The sequence below is a fragment of the Cornus florida genome, unplaced genomic scaffold, assembly GCF_030987335.1.
Source record: "Cornus florida cultivar Cherokee Brave unplaced genomic scaffold, ASM3098733v1 CherokeeBrave_3.0.0_Hap2_Chr08, whole genome shotgun sequence".
Taxonomy (NCBI): Eukaryota; Viridiplantae; Streptophyta; class Magnoliopsida; order Cornales; family Cornaceae; genus Cornus; species Cornus florida.
Window position 1 is genome coordinate 50931715 of NW_026775578.1, and position 23788 is coordinate 50955502.

The following is a 23788-nucleotide window of genomic DNA, read 5'->3' on the forward strand; positions in this document are numbered from 1 at the left end:
TCATTGATGCCTATGTTTTGACAATTGTTCGTGTGACTATTTTCAGATAGGTTTTCGGAATCTAAGTTTGGGGGTGCGTCTTCCAAAGTTGAGCCTCTACTGCTGGGTCCGTTGTGCTTCACCTATATGGTATACTCTTTCTATTATCTGTTATTTTTTTGCACATTGAGGACAATGCACAGATTAAGTTTGGGGGTGTATTTGCATATTTTAAATGTCACACTTACTTTCTATGCATGTGATTTGATTTGAGGTCTTGGGCTATGATTTTGATCTTTTGAGGACCATGATACTTAGAATTTAAAAATTGCCTGACTTGAGAGTCCATCTAAAGACTCGGTCTTTTCTGTCTTTACCTTTTTTCGGCAATTTTTCTTCTTTTTTTTTTTTCATTTTCGTCTTTTTCCCTGTTTCGTCTTTTCCCGTTTATCGTTTTCGTTGCATAACCTCACTTTTTGTGCTCCAATTTGATTCCATTTTTGCATACATCCATGATATTTAAATTTCATGATATCTACATTTTTACTTTTGTAGAAAAGCATGTTAAATGTTTACTTTTCTTGTAAAGGGCATAGATGCATGACTTTTGGTAATTATTCATAACTTGAGGGGTTTTGGGGTAATTATACAAAGTAATTATTTTTTGTCTTAGGGATCATTTTGTAATTTAATTTGGAAGATATTTTCAAAAAGGTCCTTTTTGCAATTTTCAGAAAATGTCACATTCCTAAGGTGCCACTTGTTGATATTGTGGAGGAACCACTTAGAGGCTTAATCTCTTGACACATGGAGGGTGGAGATTCGCCCATTTTTTGGCCTAGGATATGAGCACTTGTTGGCATAGATGGTTGACAAGTGTAAGCTTGATATTTAATCTAGGAAGCTTACTTAGATTCATGACAAGTGTAAGACTCGCCTTTAGTCTTGTAAGTGTGTGTGTGAGAGAGGTAGTGCAAGAGCACCTAGTGAGTGGAGAATCCCACCACTTTAACTTAGGGTTTCATCTCATTTTACTTATTTAATCTCTTTCCTCTCAAGAACCCTAACCTAGCCACCATTGAAGACAAGCTTGGTTCAAGGCTTTAACTTCATTTTTGACCACCCTCTAGTTACTTTAGATCATTGAGCTTGAAATACAAAAGCTTTGCCTCATCTTCCTTTTCATAACCCTAGGAGGAAAACTTGAAATTCCTTTGCTTTCCTTGGATTCAAGAGGAACAATCCTCTTGTGAGGTAGGAGGTGTTTTAAGTTATGTCTTTGATGTTTTATACGTTTTAATATCTTGATACAAATGGAATACATGTCTCTAATCTAAATCCTTAAATTGATAGTCAATGATACCTTGCATGAAATTAAGCTAAGACATGATTTTTGGAAGGGCCATGACTTTATTCATAACTTATATTAATTTGAAGTCATTTAGGGTTGTTTTGAAATCTAAAAGAATTAGTTAATTAATTTAATTAATTTTTATTATTATGTTCTTATGATTTAAATCAAGTTTTGAAGTGATTTATGTAATGACTATGATAGGTATAACAACATATATTAAATGGAGCATGTTTGAGGTATAACAACATATATTAAATGGAGCATGTTTGGATAAGAAATGAAATCTAGAGAAATTAGTTGTCTTAATTAATTAATTTATATCCTTGTTGTGTTAGTGAAGGAGTATGTATCCTATGTTGATTACATGTTTAAATTATGATTTTAAACTTATATCATACTTGTGAGACTATGTTCTTGTTGTTAAATGATATTGTCATAAAGAGGAACAAATTGTATATTGACTATTCGCATTCTTCATGCCATTGTAGTTGTGAACTTAGGGCATGTATTGCGTTTCCAAAATTGGTTTATGCATGGTAGATGGCTTTACATTATGTATATATATGTTATGCTAATACATATATGTTATTGCACAAATTGTTGATTTTGGAAACTTGGAATGTCGTTGTTATGGCTAAGGCTAGGGCATGGTTTTAGTACGGTGGATTGTCCCTCTACAAGTCTAGTGCGCACATAGGGAGGTTACCCATGGGCTAGTAACCCTAAAGTAACTATGGTGTCGGTTTGATCCGGCGTGATGTCCAAGTATCCACTTTGGTTTGATTTTGCATTTGAAGTTCTAAATTTGATAACTATGTGATATTGCATCTCATTGTGCCATGTGAAAAGTTCCAATGTCATTTTAATAGCATGGACTAAACTTTATTGAATTGCAAACTATGTAATAAGTTAAACTTATGTATACACATTCCCTACGAGTAAACTTGTTTACTCACACTGAAGTTACTGGGTTTTTTTCAGGTAAAGAAACATTGTTGTGGGATGCTCAACACTCTTAGGATTGCTTGACTACTTGGAATATTTTTGTATGTTAGAATATGCACTTGTTAGCATATCATGCTCCATTCTTATTTATTTTGACAAAACATGTATTTAATGTTCAAACTATGTAATGTGCACTTAAGTGCACCTTTTGATACTCCCTAGTTATGTATGTAAAGAGGCCAAGGGCCAAGGATAGTTATATGCTATGTATACTACTTTATTTTCATAGTTTGCTTATGAAATTTAAGAGATTTCATGCATTGAAGGGTCATATTTTACATATGATATGCCATGAGGCCGTAGGCCATTATAGCGCGTCTATTTTTGCATTTTACGTATACGTGCATGGTTACATTTCACAAAACTCTCAAGTTCCAACTTTTGTACTATTTATGGAGGATTTATGAAAAATTAAAGCAAAATCCATGCATTGAGATTTGATTTAAAGCTCTATTTTGATTTAGCATGACTTAGATGCTTGCATGAGGTTAGGGAGTGTTTTGAAGCTTGTTTGGGTCACTTAGGATGCATGTATAACCTTAAAACCAAGCCAAGCACCTTCCCATGGGTTACAACAGCTTTTTCTGCTGTTAACCGATCCACTAGTTGGCTGATAGCAGTCATCGGTCGACCGATGAGTGTCCACAGTGTTTTTCCTGAGAGTTGCATTAAAAAAAAAAAAGGCATTTTGGTTGACTGGTACTGTACATCAGCCAGCTGATGATAGAGTTCCGGTCGGTTGGTACTGTTCCGTCAGCCTGCTGATCCTCCCTAAAGCTTGATTTCTTTTCAGCTTCTTGGACAGATTTCTTGGGTCAACTTCAGAGGGCCATATCTCCTTCGTTTCTGATCCAAGGAAACTCTGAATCTTAAACACTGTCTTCAGATGCTCCCAATCCATCACTGACTCAATCTTCGTCGGATCCACTGCAACACCGCCCCCTAATACAACATGTCCAAGGAACTTCACTTCTGGTAGCCAAAATTCGCATTTCTCGAACTTGGCATAGAAACGATTATCCCTAAGGATTTGTAACACTGTACTCAAATGATACTTATGTTCCTCCACCGAAGCTGAGTCTACGAGAATGTCATCAACAAAGACCACAATGAACTGATGAAGATAGTCGCTGAATACACAGTTCATCAAGTACATAAAAGCTGCTGGAGCATTGGTTAAACCAAATGGCATCACCAGAAACTTGTAATGGCCATATCGTGTGCGGAAAGCGGTCTTCGATACATCCTCATCCTTAACCCTTAACTGATAGTAACCTGATCTCAAATCAATTTTCGAAAAACAAGTGGCTCCTTTTAACTGATCAAACAAGTTATCAATCTTAGGCAAATGATACCTATTCTTAATCATAACATGATTCAGCTTGCGATAATCGATGCAAAGTCTTAAAGACCCATCCTTCTTCTTCGCAAAAAGAATCGGTGCTCCATAGGGTGAAGCATTAGGACGTTTTGAAGCATGACTTAGATGCTTGCATGAGGTTAGGGAATGTTTTGAAGCTTGTTTGGATCACTTAGGATGCATGTATAACCTTAGAACCAAGACAAGCACCTTCCCATGGGTTACAATAGCTTTTTCTGCTGCTAACAGGTCCACCGGTCGGCTGATAGCAGTCATCGGTCGACCGATGAGTGTCCACAGTGTTTTTCCTGAGAGTTGCATTTAAAAAAAGGGGTTTTAGTTGGCTGGTACTGTACATCATCCGGCTGATGATGGAGTTTTGGCTGGCTGGTACTGTTCCATCAGCTTGCTGATCCTCCCTGAAGCTTGGTTTCCTTTTAGCTTCTTGGATAGATTTCTTAGGTCAACTTCAGAGGGATATATCTCCTTCGTTTCTGATTCAAATCAGGTTATTCTTAAGCCTAAACTCAAGAGCTTGAAGTTAGATTTCCAATGATACCAATCACACTCAAAAAATCCAACCATAGTGAGAGTTATACCAGTTTTAGTAAGATAGGGTCGTGCTGTCTCTCAAACGGATGATGCCTCTTCGTTCTATTTTCATATCTTTTCCATCCGGACTCCAAATCAGGTGATTCTTGAGTCTAAATTCATTAATTTTTTATTGGATTTCCAATGGTGTTCTTGGCAGCACCCACTTCCATATTAGAAAAAGACCATTTTGCCCCTAGGTTCATTCTTGTCCGTTTTTTAGACATCGTTTCTGCATTTGTTTTCATTAGGTTTCATGACCTCATTGAGGATGTATTATAAATGTGTAGTATTCATAGAGGCCATTGTTACACCTTTTGCTTCCGCATTCTGGACTCATCATTGGATTTACGTTAGGTTTATCTTAGGACGCACTGGCCTAAAAACTAGGGCCGCCACAGTCCAATACTCCTTGTAAGCCTTGTGGATGCCATTTAGGAGTAAATTTTTTGAAAGATTGACATCTTGCTTGCATTTTTGGTCCACATCATCCTGATTTTGTGACTGTTTTGAGATTCACTCTAGGATTCTACACTAGCACAGGCGCACACTAGCATTCATTTGTGGGGTACATGTTTTGTTGGTTATTGAATTGGTTATATCCTAATTGAGTTAGTAGTGCATTGAAAGCTTTCATATTGATAAAAGTGGATAACAATCCATTTTCATTAAGTAGCCGGGATTCTAGCCTCATCAAGTACTGAATTTCTTGCGCCGAAAGGTAGAGGGCCCAAACTCTAGGTTAATAATTGAACTTACTTAAAAATAAAAAAAAATTAAAAAAAATAGTTGCAAAAGCAATAAAAAAGTGAGGACTTCTCCCAAAAGGTGAGAAGTGTGAAATGATTAGATGGAGGTTTTTTTTATTTATAGCCTAGTTGATTTGAGCTTGTAAGTCCTTAGGGGTGTTTAAACACCTAATGCCCTAAAGCCGTCCAGTTTAGGAGTCATTGACCTAATGCTCGATCTCATGGATCGCTGGAAAGATTAATAGATCAACACATTGCATCATGCTTCCATCTTTGATCCTCTAGGTTAAAAAAAAAAAAAAAATTTAAGTGAAAAGAATAAGCGCACCTAGATGAATAAAGCTTTAATAAAATGTCCACTCTTTGTTTTGATGATCAGTACTAGATTTGTGTGCTAGTTTGAGGGTAATGATGTGATCATTTCTTTAGTTGGCTTAAATAGCAACATATTTGATGCCGGTCCACTTAAAAGAATTCTAGAATTGTTTTAATTGACATGATCATTTTCTTGAGGTGTGGAGGACCATATTTGTTTACTTGATGTTGAAATTTTGGGAGATTGCTTGGAAATGGTTGAAAACTTGCATATTTGAGGTAGTTTTCTCCCAGTACTTGTTTTGTATATTGGTACCTCTCTTATGGGAAAGAGCTCAATGTTTGTGGGTATCATTTTTGGAAACCCTTACGAGACTTCACTCGTCCACTAGGGGTAACGTAGGGGTTTAAAAGGCTTGTTGCATATGCTAAATGCAATCGTATTCCCTACAAAAGTGGCACTATCATTTTATTGCTTCCTAGTTCATAATTACTTAGTTGCTTATTTCTTTATTTTCTTTGTAGTTTATTGTTAGGGACTAGCAATTTCTAAGTTTGGGGGTCTGATGAGTGCTCAAATGTGACGCATTTTAGCACCTAACCTAGGGTATTTTAGTCCATTCATCTATCTTACTTTCATGACTTAGATACTTATTTGTGTTTTTGCCTATTTCAAGTTAATAAAGTTCAAACAGGCTAACAAGGGCAATTTAGCTTAGTTTTGGACTAATGAGCAAAATTGGAAAGAAGCTAACAAAAATGCACCAGTGGAACTTCGATCGATCGAAGGGGAGTCCCGATCGATCAAAGAGGTCTACAATCGATCGAAATGAGGCAGTGCCAGCTCAGCCAATTGGATAAAGCCTGGAAGATATTTTCGAGCCTCGTTAGCTTCGATTGATCGAAGTTAAGTGTTTGATCGATCGAAAATCTTCGATCGATCGAAATGTCTACTGGCAGTGAGCTGTCTAATTCCCGAGTGCGCTGATTTCTACCTAACTTATGTAGCTGCGAATTTCCTCTGATCAGAGGCTATAATTCTGATTTGGTCCTTACTCAAAGGAGTGTGTAATTAATTTATTGAATATTATTGTATCATCAATTATAGAGATAGATAATTATAAAATAGAAAAAATAATTTTCCCTTTGTAGAACTAGGGTTTTGGGAAGAAAGTAAGGATGCAGATGATGATGCCAATCTCCAAGCTAGCCCTTAAGGGTTCCATGTCCACTACAATGAGTGGCTAAATCATCCTCTTGGGGCTAGAGATTGCTCCTGGGCTAGCTTCTCAAACCTAGCATTTGTGTATTTTTGGGAATTTTAATTGTAATAGATGTTTTGACTATGGATAAATATAGATCTTGCGATTTCTACTTGATTTGTATGGATTAATGCTTTCAATTGATTATTTGGCTCTAGTCATATGTCTATGTATGCTAGAATTGATGTTCTTATTTTTATCTCTATATTTAATGAAATTGATGCATGTCTATGTGTGTTGATAATGTTAATCTAGTGATGGTCAAGGCATGGTACTTAAAGGAACACTTTTGCGATTTATTTGATGGTTCACACTTGTTTTTTGATGCATTGTATCACATCTCTAGTTTAATTAGTTTAATTTCATGTCTCTAGCCTAGTTGTAGTGTAGTTGCTTTAATTTCTTAGGTAGGTAAACAATCCATTCTTGTTTTTTGATTTCCATACTTGTGAATGCAAAGAGTACATCTCTCTAGATATTTGTGTGTGCATTAACTGTGGTTTAATTGAATGAATTTTGGTCTCATTTGATAGGTTATACTATTCATTAAAATTGGCTAGACATTCTATACTTATTTGTCATCCATGCTTAGTTTCAATTAGTGACACACACACACAAGTTAGAATTTAAATTTCCCCATTATAGTGTTTGATGAAGTGAAGCTTAGTGGTGACTTTAAGCCCCAAGACCTCTCTCATTTATCTTTTTCCTACCTTCTAGATTGCTCTCTTTTTACTTGCATTAATCTTTAATTGCATTGTAGTTTAATTAATTAATCACCAATAATCTTTGATCACTCGACCTACTAATCCGACATTAGTTTCCATCACAAATACACCTCATTTCCCTTGGGACGATTCCTACTCACTCTAGCTATATTTTGTTAGTTGGAAGTGGTAGTGGCATTTTCTAAATTTAAACTTGGCCACATTACACACTTTTGCATGCTTTAGTCGTAGGAACACACCACAGACAAGTTTAATTCAAGAAGAACATAATGTTTGACATACATAAAGTAAATATACTCATATTAAAGGCTTGAGTAAGCCTCAAATTGATTTATCCTCTAAAGCAAATGCCTGCATAGAAAATCCCTCAAGCCAGATCCCTCATTCTTAGTCCTTCTCTTTGAAGATGATGGTATTGTCATTAGGATTAACCTATATGCCTGCATAAAAGATCTTGGTGTCTAAGCTTGTGGGAGCTTCTTAATTAGAGATGAGAACACTAAACCCTAAATTATAGAGAAAAAATATATTCTTCACACACTAATAGTGCTTCCAACCTTACTAACAATACATGACCCCATATATATATAGTCACATGGGTTGGAAATTGTTGTGTTTTTTGTGGTGGAGTCTGATCACATGATAATGTGAAGATTTTGGGAAACTAAATGGTTCTTATATTTTTGGCTACTGACGTGTGGGAACCGATTCAGAGATTTGGTACCGGTTCCATGGAGTGATAGCCAAAATCAAGGAAACGCCAGTGGGAACCAATAGCCAATTCTGGAACCAGTTCCAGAATCAAAGAAGATTTGTCTCTGGACATTGGGAATCGGTAGCCAATTCCTGGTACCGGTTCAACTTTTCTGGAAACCTATGCGATTTATTTTTCTTGTTGGTTTTGGACTCTACAAAAGGCAATTCTTGTTGAACAAGGTATGTTGCATTGTATGGAGCTATATATAGCAACCCTAATCAGTATTTTTAGGGCATGAAGAAGTGTGAGATAAATTTGTGCCACAGGAAAGAGCGATTGAGAGAGATAAAGAGAAAATTCTCCTTGTAATTCTTCATCTTTTTCATAATGAATTTGTTCGGTGTGCTCCATGGACGTAGCCCTAAGATTTGGGTGAACTTTGTATATCGTGTGTTCTTGTGTGTGATTTTTCTTTATGATTGCTTGATTATTCCTCGAATAGTGTGCGCCGTTATTTTGCATTTCTGCCACAACAACTGGAATTAAATTCGGTTGATTGTGCAGAGCAACTCCAACAACTTGTATCAGAGCCTTTGGTTGAGAACCTAGGGCATAGAAGGTGTTTAACGAAATTCCAAAAGTCTTTCGATCATATCTGTCTGTTCTAGTAGGAGTAATGGCATCAGAAGATAAAACATCCACATCTATGATCAAGAAGTTCGATGGTACAAACTTTGGTTTCTGGAAGATGCAAATAGAAGACCTCTTGTTTCAGAAAAATCTATATCAACTTTTAGGAGAGAAGCCAGAGGATACAAATGATGCAGATTGGGAATTACTTGATAAGAAGGCTCTTGGCACTGTCAGATTGACGTTGTCAAAGTCAGTCACCTTCAACATTAAGAACGAGAACATGACGATGTCTCTTATGGCAGCCCTTTCTAGTACGTATGAACAACCTTCTACAGCGAACAAGGTGCACTTGATCAAGAAGTTGTTCAATATGAAAATGGTCGAAGGTGGTAAGTTCAATGAACATCTAAATGATTTAACGAGATAGTTGGGCAATTAGAGTCTGTAGATATCGACTTCAAAGACGAGGTCCGGGCACTGCTAATTCTAGGGCAGTTACCCAAGAGTTGGAGTTGGAAGACCAAGTTGAAGTTTGATGAAGTTATAAGTATGATTCTGGCTGAAGAAATCAGAAAACATACAGCAGGGGTTTGACCAGTAATTCGGCATTGAATGTTGAAAGTAGAGGCAATGGTTCAAATAAGAAGATACAAAGATTAATCATATGAATCATGTGAGACATAATTCCTAATTTAATCACGCATAGACATGTAAATAAACTAGAGAATTAATAGGAAAAATTAAACCATAGAAATTATAGAAATATACCAAGATTCATTAAATTCACAAGGCTATAGCACTAATCACAGGATAAATTCCCTAAAAAGTATAAAAAAGATAGAGGTTTAAATTATAAACTTGGGACTCATCCAAGCCCTAAGGAGAAGTCTAGCTAATCATGGAGGAGGTAGATGTGATCTTGGCACCCTCAAAGGCAATCCCCAAACATGGCTCCATCTTCTTCCTCTTCTTCTTTGTTAAATTCTAGAGAGAGTGTGTGTATAGATGTTAAGATGTGTTCTTGGAGCCTCCACTCTTCTCTTTTCTTCTAACCCTAATCTCTAACTTTTCTAGAGAGAGAAAAAAAAATTACAACGTAAAAATAAAATGATAAAAAGCTTATTTACAAAATGGTTCAGTTCCCTTTAAATACAAGGTCCTTTTCTTAGCCACTAAATAAGAAATATAGCCCCAAAAATATCTAATCCCGCAACTTTTTGGTTAGTGGAGTTCGGGCGCGCGAGAATAAGATAGCTCGCTGCCAGCACATTTTCGATCGATCTAACTTTTGATCGATCTGAGTTCGATCGATCCAACTTTTGATCGATCTTGGTTTGATCGATCCATCTTTCTGCGATAGATCTCACTTGGCAGTTTTTCAGCATCAGTCTCTTTTTGCTCCAAATTCTCACCAAGGCTTAGTTTGACTCCAAAAAGGCCTTAAGAAACCATTTTTAGCTCATTTCAACTTTAATGACCTAAAAAAGGAAATAACACGAAATTAGTCTAAAATATAAAAATAAGATAGATAAAGGTCCTAGAATACTCAAGCTTAAGGGGTTTAAATGCGCACTTTTCAACACTCATCAAAGGGTAACGGTAATAGAAACAGAGGCAGATCCAAGTCAAGGAATGGAAGGATACAGTCTCAAAATTTTAGGAATTCCACAGATCTCAGTGATGTTGAGTGTTGGAATTGTGGAAAGAAGGGACATTACTGTGTTAATTGCAGACTTCTAAAGAAGGGAATGAAAGAAAAACTGAAACAAACGTTGTCTCAGAATAATCAGATGATACATCGATATGCTCTTTGAAGAGTAAGGTGGAGTCATGGGTTTTAGATTCCAGCGCACTATTTCATGGCACCTCAAGCAAAGAGCTATCTAATAGCTATGAACCGGGTAACCTTGGCAAGGTGTATCTTGGTGATGATCAGCCTTGCAGCGTCATTAGCAAGGGCGAAGTGAAAATCATGTTGAATGGATCAGCTTGGAAGTTGAAGGATATGAGATACATCCCTGACTTGAGGAAGATTCTGTTTTGGTGGGACAACTGTCAGAGGAAGGTTTTGTTACAACCTTCAACGGAGACTCGTGGAAAGTTTCGAGAGGCGTTATGACCATTGCACGTGGTAATAAATCTGGCACTCTCTACACAACTACTAGTGCTTGTGGGTCTATAGCAGTTGCAAAAAACAGAGAAGATCACAACCTTTGGCACCAAAGACTAGGTCACATGAGTGAAAGGGTGCCCAAGATTATGCACTCAAAAGGGAAACTGCCAGGCATACAGGCAATTGATATTGACTTCTATGAGAGTTGCGTGATGGGTAAGCAGAAGAGGGTCAGTTTCAAGAAGAGTAGTAGAGATCTTAGAAAGGAGAAACTTGAGTTAGTTCACACAGATGTTTGGGGCCAGCCACTGTGTCATCCATTGGCGAAAAATCCTACTTCATGATTTTCATTGATGATCACACGAGGAAGGTATAGGCTTATTTTTTAAAGCATAAATATAAAGTATTTGATGTGTTTAAGAAATGAAAGGCTATGGTGGATAATAAGACAGGTTTGAAGATCAAGAGGTTGAGGTCTGACAATGGTGGTGAGTATGAAGACACCGGGTTTAAGAAGTTTTGTTTTGATAATGGGATCAGATTAGGGAGGACTGTGCAAACAACCTCACAGCAGAATAGGGTGGCAGAATGGATGAACAGAACATTGACAGATAGAGCCAGAAGCATGCGTATACATTCGGGTCTACCCAAACAGTTTTGGGTAGAAGCGGTCAATATAGCAGCCTACCTAATTAATCGTGGACCAACGGTGTCTTTGGAGTATCTAATACCAAAAGAGGTATGGAGTGGCAAAGAGGCAAATCTTTCATGGTTGAAAGTTTTTTGTTGTATTGCATATGCATATATTAGTAACCATGCTAGGGGAAAGCTCGACCCCAAGTCACTAAAATGCATCTTCTTTGGGTATGGCGGAGATGAGTTTGGTTATCAACTCTGGGATAATCAGAATAAGAAAATTATCAGAAGTAGAGATATGATTTTCAATGAGAATGTGATGTACAATGATAGAGATGCAGTACAGTTAACTAGTTACGTACAAAGTAAGCTTGAGTTTGTTGAGTTGGATGATGATCTAGAGAGTATTGACAATGAGCAGACAGATGAGGGTTCTCAGCCAAAACTTACAGAGCATAGTTCACCGCAGATTCCAACTCCTATGCCTGCACCCAAAAGGTCTGCATGGCCTCATGTACCGAATAGGAAATATTTGGACTATATGCTACTCACAGATGATGGTGAGCATGAATGCTATGATGAAGCATGTCAGGTTGAAGATGCTAGCAAGTGAGAGCTTGTAATAGAAGATAAGATGAAATCCCTTATCTCCAACAAAACATGGGAACTAGCCATGTGACGACCCTAGATTTTTTAACCCAGTGTGTCCTGTGATGAACCAAAAGAATGACCCGATAACGGATCCGAAATGCTGAAACGAAGGAAACTAAGTGGCCACTAGAGATGTATGTCATCCCTAAGGCATCAAAATAACTCCCCATGGCATGATCAAATTGCATTATATGCTATTGTGTGATGATGTGAACATACACGCAAGTGTAAAATGGTATTTTAAACATGCTACAATGGCCCATGGCCTTATTACAACTCATTTACAACATTTGACATGTCAGACCTCCAAGTTAGAAAAATTACATTTCGTAGATAAATCATGAACATGCTAACACTTGAATGTGAACAAGAATGTTTCTAAAGAAGCTCAACTCAGCAATCACCCAAGCAATTGCAATCTCCAATCTTGTATCCTGTACCTGAAATATGCCCCAGTATCGTAGGGGTGAGTAACATAAAGCTACTCATAGGAAATGAGCATGCATCGACCTACGTTTTACAAGTGTACATGATTTAATCATTGTGGTTCATTCCACCTAACGTCTATGTCAAAGGTGAGACTCAGGGAGCATCCTAGCTATCTAAGATCATTTCTAGCATAAAACACATCCTTTATGCAATTTCAACAACACAAGAGCATGCTATATATAGCAACAAGATATAACATGCTTACACAAAGCAACTAGTTAGAAACATGCTTGCACAAAGCAACCAGATAGAAACATACTTACACAAAGCAACTAGATATAGATTCTCAAAGTTATCAACTTGAAATCTAAATGCTAAATCAACTAAATATAGCAATTTAGTATGGATGTACTTAACAACATCAAATCACCAATAGCCAAAACCACAGTCACAATATAAACATGATTGATAACTTGGAATTGAATGCGAAAACAAATAGTGGAAGACTTGGACATCACGTCTCGGACTAACCCAAGAACAAATTGGTTATTCCGGGCATTAACCCGCTGGAAAGACCACCCTAGTGCGCACTATCTCAATGGGGGAGAACTCATACCTCCCGCACTAAAGCCGAACTTTAGCCATATCACAGTAACAATGTCCCAAGACTCCAAAATAATCAAATAAGTTCACAACTTTTACGTAATTTATATAATGCACTAAGTCACCTTCCATGCACAAGTAGATTGTATCCACATAACACATGCTCTAAATCCACAACTACTATAAGATGACAATGTCGAATCTTCAAAGTGCAATTCGTTACACACTATAACAATATAATCCAATATTGAAAACATAAACTCATAAATTCATTATAAGTCAAAAGTCATACTTTAAACATACTATCAATGTCAAATACATGAGTTAATCAATAATACCATAGAAACGGAATTTAATCTATAAACTAATTAAATTCCTTAGGTTTCAAATCTCAATCAAATGACCTCTAATTAATACATGATAAACAATATAGCATGGCCATTACATACACCACATCGAAACTCGATTAGGCCATAAGAACAATAAAGTGGAATTTAATTAAATCATGATAATTAAATCCCTAACTTCTAAAACAATATCAAATGGTTCCAAATTAACATATGCTAGAACATAAGTCATAGTTATCACAAATATCAAGTTAAACACTAGATTTTAATTAATCATTTTAATTAAAATCTCTAGATTTTCATATTTGTCCAAATGTTCTCAAATTAAAGTATGTTAAACAACATGCTAAGACATAATTTAAAAGTATATCACAAGTCAATTTCATACAAGGTACGGCCATGGGGATTTAATATTCACAAAAGATAAATATTAAATAAAATATGCAATTTTGATTCAATCAATACCAATTTAATATATGTTAACAAACATATTAAAACATGATTTTCTAGCATGCCACAATTCAAATCAAAGTTATATATCATCATGAATTTTAAATCTTATACAAAGAAATAAAAATTACCAACTTTCTAAATTTGATACAAGGCATACATATAAGTTGTATAATCATGAGTAACACTCAATACAATACATATATATCCTAAAACATTTCTTACCTCAATTGGAATGAAAATCCTAATTACCATCAAAATGAAATCGCCCTAAATTTTTAGTCCGCAAGACAGATATTTCAACTTGTTACCTTCAACTTGGGAAATTCATAAAAAATTCAATTCTAATCCAAATTGAATGAATCCAAAGCCCAATGAAAGCTTAAACACAGTAATTTAATAATATTAATTTAGTTTAACAAAATATTTTCCCAATTGAAACAGTTTTGATCCACAACTTTGAAACAAATTCTGCCCAGAAAACACATTTTCAGCCTGTAGCTTCCAATTTTGAAAATTCATGAAAAATTCATTTGACATCCAAATTGGGCAAACCTAATTTATTTTGGAAGTAAACATATGAGAGTGTAAAACTGAAAATTTAAGCCATGATTCAATGTCAAAAGGTTAGTGAAATAAATCATCTAAAAATATGTTTTCCAGCTGTAATAAAAACATGGACAACAGATAGTCTCAGATTTTAAAAAAAATCATAAATACTCTAAAATCCTGAAAAAATTCTGAGTAGTGTAAAATCCATGGGAAAAGTTCCAGTAAAAATTTCAAGGTAATTGAAGGAACACAGCTCGATATAAAAATTCGTTTTCGGACCGGATAAGAAAAGATTTAAATTTTCAGCAATAGCTTGCAACTTCAAAAATTCATAACTAATTCATTTTAAATCCAAATTACATGAAACCAAAACTAAATGGAAGCTAATTGATTATATTTTCAAGTTATATATTTAATTTGACAAGATTTATTTCAAGTTAAAACAATTTAATGGTAGAATACAAGTCATTCTCTTCTATGCATGTAAAACACTCAATAATGACATAAAAATACTTCAAAATAATAGATCAATACCTCACTAGAGAATTGAATCCCTAGATACCAAAGCAAAACTAGGAGTTAGGCTATATCCTTCAAGGGTTTTGAAGAGGAGGATGAGGGGAACAAAAAGTATTCCAAACTTTATGGTCTAAAGTAAGTGGAAGGGCCTCGAAGATCAAGGCTAATGCCTAAAGCTTTAAGCTTTATCCATAGAGGCTAGGGTTTTGTGGTGAGGAAGAAAGAGATGAAATGTGAAAATGTGTGAGTGGAGGAAATAGAAATCATCCACTCACTATGTGATCCTACACCATGGTCAACACACACATCTATGGTCAATTGCATAAAAACCCTCCTTTAAAACCATAATCCCAAAGTGGCCCAAAGATATTTGCAAGACTAAATTGTGAACCTACACTTATCACCAATCCATGGCTCCTTCCTAGGCTTAATCCCACACCTATACTTGTCAACCATCCAAGCCAACAAGTGCACCAATCCTAGGCCAACAAGTGGGTGAATCCTCACCCTCCAAATGTCATCATCCAATGCATCAAAGTGTTTCCACACAAATGTCAACAAGTGGACCAATAAGAGTGTGACACTTGTCACACTTTTCAAAAATTACAAAAAGGTCCTTTTTGAAAATATCTTCCAAATTTAATTTCAAAATGGTCCCCAAGATGAAAAATAATTACTTTATTTAATTACACTAAACCCCACAAGTTAAGAAGAATTACACTAAAATATGCATTAATGCCCCTTTATGAAGGAAGTAAGCAATCAACATACTTTTCTAGAAAAGTAAAAATACCACTATCATGGAAATCAAATATCATGAATGCAAGCAAAACGGGAATCAAATCCAAGCACAAAAAGTGAGGTTGTGAAAGGAAAAATGATAAACAAGAAAAAGACAAAATGTGAATAGTGTTCAGAAAAATAAAATATGAAAATGACACAATCCCTAAAGGAAGTTGTCAATCCAATGAAAAGAGTCTCGAAAATCATTCCAGAGCACTCGAGACAACATCAAGTGAAGAAAAATTGAACGAAAAAACAACGGAAAAAAATTATCCGTGAAAATCCGGGTTATTACAAGCCAAGTTACCCATGGGGAAGAAAGGCTCTTCACAACAAATGGGTGTATAGGGTGAAAGAGGAACATGATGGTTCCAAGAGATACAAGGCGAGAATGGTGGTCAAAGGCTTTCAGTAAAAGCAAGGCATTGACTACACAAACATTTTTTCCCCTGTTGTGAAACTGAGTACCATTCGTTCAGTTCTTAGCAGTATCAGGGTTGTATCTTGAGCAGTTAGATGTCAAAACTGTTTTCCTCCAAGGTGACCTTGGGAGGAGATTTACATGCAACAACCGGAGGGTTTCTCAGTTAAAGGGAAAGAGAAACTAGTGTTCAAGTTGAAGAAAAGCTTATATGGTTTGAAGCAAGCCCCGAGGCAGTGGTACAAGAAGTTTGATAGTTTTATGAAGCGACATGGCTACAATAAGTGCAATGCTAACCATCGCTGCTACTTCAAGAGGTTCATGCCAAGTTTCATTATCCTTCTACTTTATGTTGATGACATGTTAGTGGCAGATTTTGATTTTGAAGAAATCAGCAAATTGAAGAAGCAGTTGTTTAATGAATTCGAGATGAAGGATCTTAGTAAAGTGAAATAGATTCTTGGGATGAGGATTAGCAGAGACAAACAGAAAGGTACTTTGCAGTTCTCTCAAGCTGAGTACGTTGAACGGGTTCTGAAGAGATTCAATATGAATAGTGCTAAGGCGGTGAGTACTCCCTTAGCTAATCACTTCTGATTATCTCATGATTAGTGTCCGAAGACAGAGGATGAGAAAAACTTCATGGCTAAAATTCCAAATGCCTTAGCCATTGGAAGTTTGATGTATGCCATGGTATGCACAAAACCAGACATTGCATATGTAGTAGGAGCAGTAAACAGGTTCATGAAGGATCCGGGCAAGCTACACTGGGAAGTAGTAAAGTGGATATTGAGATATCTACGGGGTACCACAAACAGATGCTTATGTTTCAAAAGGGGCGAAGTGAAACTACATGGTTATATAGATTCAGACTTTGCTGGCGAGGTGGACCACATAATAAGTACTACCGGGTATGTGTTCATGGTGGGTACAACTGTAGTTAGTTGGGTTTCGTAAATACAGAGGATTGTAGCGTTATCTGCTACAGAGGCAGAGTATGTGGCGATGACAGAGGCTAGTAAGGAGATAACTTGGTTACAAGGTTTGTTGACAGAGTTGGGATCCGAACAAGTGAAGAATGTTTTGCATAGTGATAGTCAGAGTGCAATAAATCTGGCAAAGAATTCAGCATTTCATTCAAGGACCAAGCATATAGGACTTCGGTATCATTTTATCAGATCTTTGTTAGAAGATGGGGTGTTAACACTTGAGAAAATACTTGGCACCAAGAATCCAACTGATATGTTGACCAAGACAGTGACCATGGATAAATTAAAGTTGTGCGCAACTTCAGTTGGTTTTCTAGCTTGAAGACAGATAGAAGCATACAGGACATGCATGGGATATGCATGAGAAGAAGATGGAATGGGTTTACAAGTGCTCTAGCCTCCAAGTGGGAGATTGTTATGTTTTTTGTGGTGGAGTATGATCACGTGATAACGTGAAGATTTTGGGAAACTAAATGGTTCTTATGTTTTTTTTGGCTATTGAAGTGTGAGAACCGGTTCACAGATTTGGTATTGGTTCTACGGAGTGATAGCCAAAATCAAGGAAACGCTATTGGGAACCGGTAGCCAATTCTAGAACCAGTTCCAGAATCATAGAAGATTTGTCTTTGGACATTGGGAATCGGTAGCTAATTCCTGGTACCGGTTCAACTTTTCTGGAAACCTACGTGATTTATTTTCCTTGTTGGTTTTGGACTCTACAAATGGCAATTCTTGTTGGACAAGTTGTGTTACATTGTATGGGGCTATATATATCAACCCTAATCAGTATTTTTAGGGCATGAAGAAGTGTGAGAGAAATTTGTGCCAACACAAAAAACAGCGATCAAGAGAGATAAAGAGAAATTTCTCCTTGTAATTCTTCATCTTTTTCATAGTGAATTTATTCGGTGTGCTCTATGGACGTAGCCCTAAGATTTGGGTGAACCTTGTATATCTTGTGTTCTTGCGTGTGATTTTTCTTTGTGATTTTTCTTTATGATTGCTTGATTATTCCTCGAATAGCGCACGTTGTTAATTTGCATTTCCGCCACAACAACTGGAATCAAATTCGGTTGATTGTGTAGAGCAACTCCAACAGAAATAAAAATTCTCAATCTTAACAATTAAATGTGATATCTCCAATCTCATGGGCCTCTAATATTAAGTTGGGTTGTAGGTAAGAATCATTTGGACTTACTATTCTCTTGGTTCCAATGAATTAATAATTGACTTGGCCCAACTACCATGTACCCAATTCAATTAATTCATAAATAATTTCTATTTGACTAAAAGAAATTAATTGACCTCCAATTAAATAATAAATAATCATGAAGTCAATATTTAACTAAGACTCCTCTATGCATAATTAGCTATCAGATAATTAAAGTCATCAATTCGACTCATAATTAATATATTTATTTTGGTTTATTGATTATTTTTCGGCTTGATCACAATAAACATTTGTTTGACACAAATAATAATTTAGTAAATAAATACATAAAACTTATTTTGTTTAAAACTTTCGAAGTCCTTCAAATTTACTTTGTTATCAGCCATAATCAATATAGAAATAAATACAAGTAACAACAATTCAAATATTAAGAATATAACCCTCTAACAATTAATTACATAATTAACCAAAGTGCCGGTCAAAAGATCCCGAAGGTTAAGCCACATACATATAAATATCTCTTACAATTAAGTAGATATTTTCAATTTCATAATAAATCGAAACATAATATATTTGCATTCACTAATTATGTAAAGCATAAATATAATTTCAAATGAACACAAGGAACATACGCCTCTACTATCTAAGTAAGAATTCACAATGTCAGGACATACAAATCCCAACACACGCCACCACAACTAAGCGGGCATGTTTTAACCAACTCTTAACAAAAACTACTGCAGAAACATAGGAACTACTTGGTTTGTCATTCAAAACACAATTACGAAGAACTTAGAAAAAGGAAAATTATTTTTAAAGAACTATAAAAGAAATTTTTTTGAAAATATATATTCTTTTTTAAGCGAGTTTTTAGAAAATAGTTCTTGAAAACTTTGATCAAGTAGGGTTTAATTTGTATAATATTTTGATTTTCAGTTCTCTAAAGACAGAAAACTATTCTTAATAAGAAAACTAAACCAAGCATGTCCATAGATGCTTGAATCAAGACTCATTTCGAATCAAACTCTGTATATACTCATCATCAGATTGAACAGGGGTTCAAGTTTATACCCGTATCTTCATTTTCTTTTAAATAAGATTGATCTTAGCACAAAAGATTAAAGAGAGAACGAAGAGTTAGAGCTCTCCATATTGCTTCCTTCCCATAACATCTACAAGTAAAATGAACGAAACCTAGCAAACGGATATATAAAAGTTTAATTGTTTATTAAATTTTGAAGTGATTGAAGCAATCTCAAGTGAGAGAAGAAAATCTGGTGCTAAACTTGGAGAATGACGGGTTTAGTGACGCCAAATTTAGCTGATAAGATATAGAGGCATTGTTTAGTGTTTCTACACGCTATAGTAGATAAATAATCATTATATATATAATTATATATACATATATTTGTTGAGTGTGCACAACAGAATGATTATGGAATATAATATGGATAGATAATCTTAAGAGATGGTAAATAGATTCTACTTTTTCGTTTATCCAATTTTTTACTTATTTTAATTTTACCGAAATAAAACTAAAATCAAACCATAAAGCAAAAATAAAGTGCAAGTAAAGTAAATAGAGTTTGAGAGATGACAACAGGATTTTATCGAGGAAACCGCAATTGGTATAATAGACCAATTGTAATAGGAAAAACCTCGTTGGACTCTATAGTCCTGGGATAAACAATTCACTATATTTGAAGTAAAGTATACCGAGCTTTAACTTAGTCTCACACCATATCGTTCTACCAAAAACCAATTGCTGATAATCCCTGACTTTGCGACTCCCCCGTCCAACAGCTCTCGACCTCAGGCTTACTCTCAATCTCTGTAGAAGAGTTGCAGGTAGATCAGACTACACTCCATGAATGCTTTGACCCCTTCAAAGTGTGATCGCTTCTCCCCTTTTTCTTCTAAATCTGAATTTGACGAAGAATGAATGAATTCTGCTTTCCGGAATTTCTAAAACTTCAATTATGCTTCAATTCCGATGAGATAGAGAATAACACTACTAAATCACTCTTGTGTTTATATGTGTGCTCTCAAAAATAAAATCAGAAAAATCAAATTGACTTTCTGAATGAATAAAAAATCTCTCTCAAAGATGGCTCTCTGATAGATCTAAATTTTGTATGCAAAAGCCGTGAATAAACCTAGATGACTATCAAGGTTTATGTAGAGTTTAGAATGTCCTACTCCATCTGAAAATATAGAAAATTTCGTGCATAGGACTTGGAAGTAAGTTTGGTCCAAAATGGAATCAAAAAGGATAAGGAAACTGAAATTCTAATGCTGTCAGGACTCTTGGTACCGGTTCCCAAATGTGGTACTGGTTCAAGAAGGTCAGAAGCCTTTCCGATGCACTTTGGCTAGCGGTTCCCAAATGTGGCACCAGTTCAAGAAGGGCAGTGAAGAATTCTTCTTCAACCCATAGTTGGCTGCCGGTTCAAGGAACCTCCTACCAGTTCCCAAGAGGCAGAAATGAAATCTCTGTTTCCTTCAACCTTCTAAACTCCCTAAAGTGTTCTCACTCACTCACATACATTTCTAAAGCATTGTTCTCATTATCCCAGAATGTAGTAAACCATGAACACTTGAATTTCTTCAAATCAACATCCGATCTTCAACCTTGAAATTCTGAACCGAAATATTACAACTCGGTCGGACTTATTTTGACAACGAAATTAGCCAATATACAATATATATATTTTTCACAATCTCCCCAAAATATATATTTCACAATATTTTCTATATCTACAAAATCACTACTAATGTCCTGTATTTCTCTAAATGTGGATTCTTATCATACACATAACAAATTCAAAATGCCATCCAAAGTAAAAGAGAGGCATCCAAACATGGCACCTGGAATTTGTTTTTTTTTTTTTTTTTTTATTTACAAAATGTACAATCTAATCAAAATCTCTAAAATTCAAATACTGATGGACCACTAAGTTCGAAAATCTTAAGATCAAGGACGGAGCCAGGAATATGGTTTAAGGGGCATATTAACATATGATAAAATAAATTCAAGAAATGAAATGCAATATTTTTATGAAGACAATTAAAAAAAATGAAGAAAATTATATACATTAAAAATAAAAAATTTAATGGGTCAGCATGGCCGAGGAGACATGTATTTTATAAATTTTATATATTTATAAGAAAAAATGAATGGACTAGCATATCCGAGGCGCATGCTGGCTCCATCCATGTTAGGTTGGATAAAAACAAAACCTTTGATGAAGTATATTAAGATTAATGATATGCAAGCTATTATGAAAAACAAAGTGGCTAGAAAAAAAAATGTTTAGGTATTTGCCTCCTAGATTTCAACTACCATTAAAGAAAGTGATACGCAGCCATTTAGGAACACTTTCATCTAGAAGATGTTATGGAGATGGCATTTGTACGTGTTATAGTATATTGTATCCAAAAGCACATCTTATGAACTAAAAAAATAAAAAGGGCAAAAAAGGATGATGCAGAAAAATATATATTAAGTTCACTTTTAAATATATTGACAAAAAAAATTAACAAAGAATAAGAGAACCTAAAGAATTTTCAGGAATGAAACAGCGAGCAGATTAACACAACTATAAATCATTTGAACTAAACACTAAGGTTGAATGGGAGAAAGTTTGCCTCCCTAGAAGAGTTGGACGGCTAGGACTGCTTAACCTTAACTAATGGAATAAAACAACAATCATGATGCAACTATGGAATATTTTTATATTAAAGGGAAGTTTGTTATGGATGCACTGTATAAACATTATTTGCTGAAAGGGCGAAGTGAAAATACCAGGCCAATGTTCTTGGAGTATGAGGAAGTTACTACAGCTCATGCCAGCAGTTTAGGCTCTTGTTAAGGTTGAAATTGGCAATGGAAGACACTTCAAGTTTTGGTTTGATAATTCATCTTATCTCGGTCCCCTTCATATTGAAGTTACTACTCGACAACTCAATGACTCCTTTTTTGATAGCAAAACACCTCTTAGTGCTTTCATTGAGCGACAACCATAGATATTCCCACCATCGATAACTTTTGTTATCCTACAGCTCTTATCAGTAGAAGCCTTATCATCACCTTGTCAACATAGCTAGAACAGACAAGTTGAAGTGGATCCTATCCCTATCTGTGAGTTTTCAATTGCTTCCAAATCTAAAAATTTATCCGTCACATACTATTATTGCAATGGCCTCACCTTGCTTGGTCTAGACCCTCTATCGCCAAGCACTCTTTCATCCTTTGCCTACCTATCCAATTCAGGATGGCTACATTGAACAAAAGATGCACTGTACGCTTGAACCTATCTTTCCGTGTTCTATGCAATTCGGATCTATAGTCCCAAGATCACCTCTTTTTCAAATATCAATTTGTTAAACCCATTTGGTCATTTCTTCAAGTACGTTGTGGCTTCTATATTCAACCATCATCCTGGTATGTGCTGATTGCTTAGGAAGCCACTCACTGGAAATGGAATATGTCAAATTACAGAGCCTCAATTTGTAGACTCACACTTGCCTCCCTTGTTTATAAAATATGGACTGAACGCAATTGTATCTTTAAGAAGAAAAGATTGCCTGTCTGTTCTTAGCTGCACATTAGAGTCTGTTCGATTGTAACTCATGACTTGCAAAATGATTAATTTCCTATCTTTTAGGTGTATTATGAGTGAGTGAGATCTCCCATCCTGTGTTCTAAGGCCACCTCTGTGACCGTCGGACTGATCGGAAGGCAGTATTTCACGATCTGCCATTGTTCTATTTCCGGATTGTGACTATTGTAGTCATCCTTGTATCTACTGAATATTCTGTTTGTTGGGCCTTCAACATGGGTTGGGGTTAGTTTTCCCTTTGTTTTGTGGGCTAAGGCCTATTATGTTTTATTAGAGGCCTATGGGCCAACTGCATTATAACGACCCCAACTCGAGGATACGGATAGCTAACTTGGTCCTTATTTGAACCCAAGGCCATGCAAGGGTACTATGATCATTTCACGTCATTATAATAGTTCTAGAGTTCATAAGAGTATGCTAGTCATTTACCGTGGCCAAATAACGGTTTAGAACTCCAAAGGGCAAAATAGTCATTTAGTATGTTCATATAGCTTCTAAACTCATCAGGGGTCTGCTGAGCAGAATAGAGTTCTTTGACCCGAGGTTTTCCGTTTTCATCAGTCGTCAAGGTTCGCACTTTGACGTTGACCGGCTTAAAGCGAATCATTTCGACTTTGTATGCTAGGAGCACCGTGGTTCGTCGATTTATTGAACTTCTAGATGACCGTTGGAATTAGGACTCGAGAGTTATATTATCAATAAAGAGACGCCTTGCAAGATTACATTCCAGGTGAGGGGATCTCTCTTAAGTGGGTGAACTAGAAAGAGATCAACAGACACTAGCTTCCCAACGAATCAAATGTTATCGTCTCTCATTGGTCCCATATGA

The 23788-nt window shown here is 35.8% G+C and overlaps 1 protein-coding gene across 1 annotated transcript; it reads left to right on the top strand.

Moving 5' to 3' along the window:
* The first annotated feature begins 10788 nt into the window (after window positions 1-10788).
* On the top strand, window positions 10789-11130 carry LOC132270226 (uncharacterized mitochondrial protein AtMg00300-like). Its single transcript, XM_059771416.1, has one exon. It carries the CDS (start codon window positions 10789-10791, stop codon window positions 11128-11130), a length of 342 nt encoding a protein of 113 aa, XP_059627399.1.
* Window positions 11131-23788: the final 12658 nt, after the last annotated feature.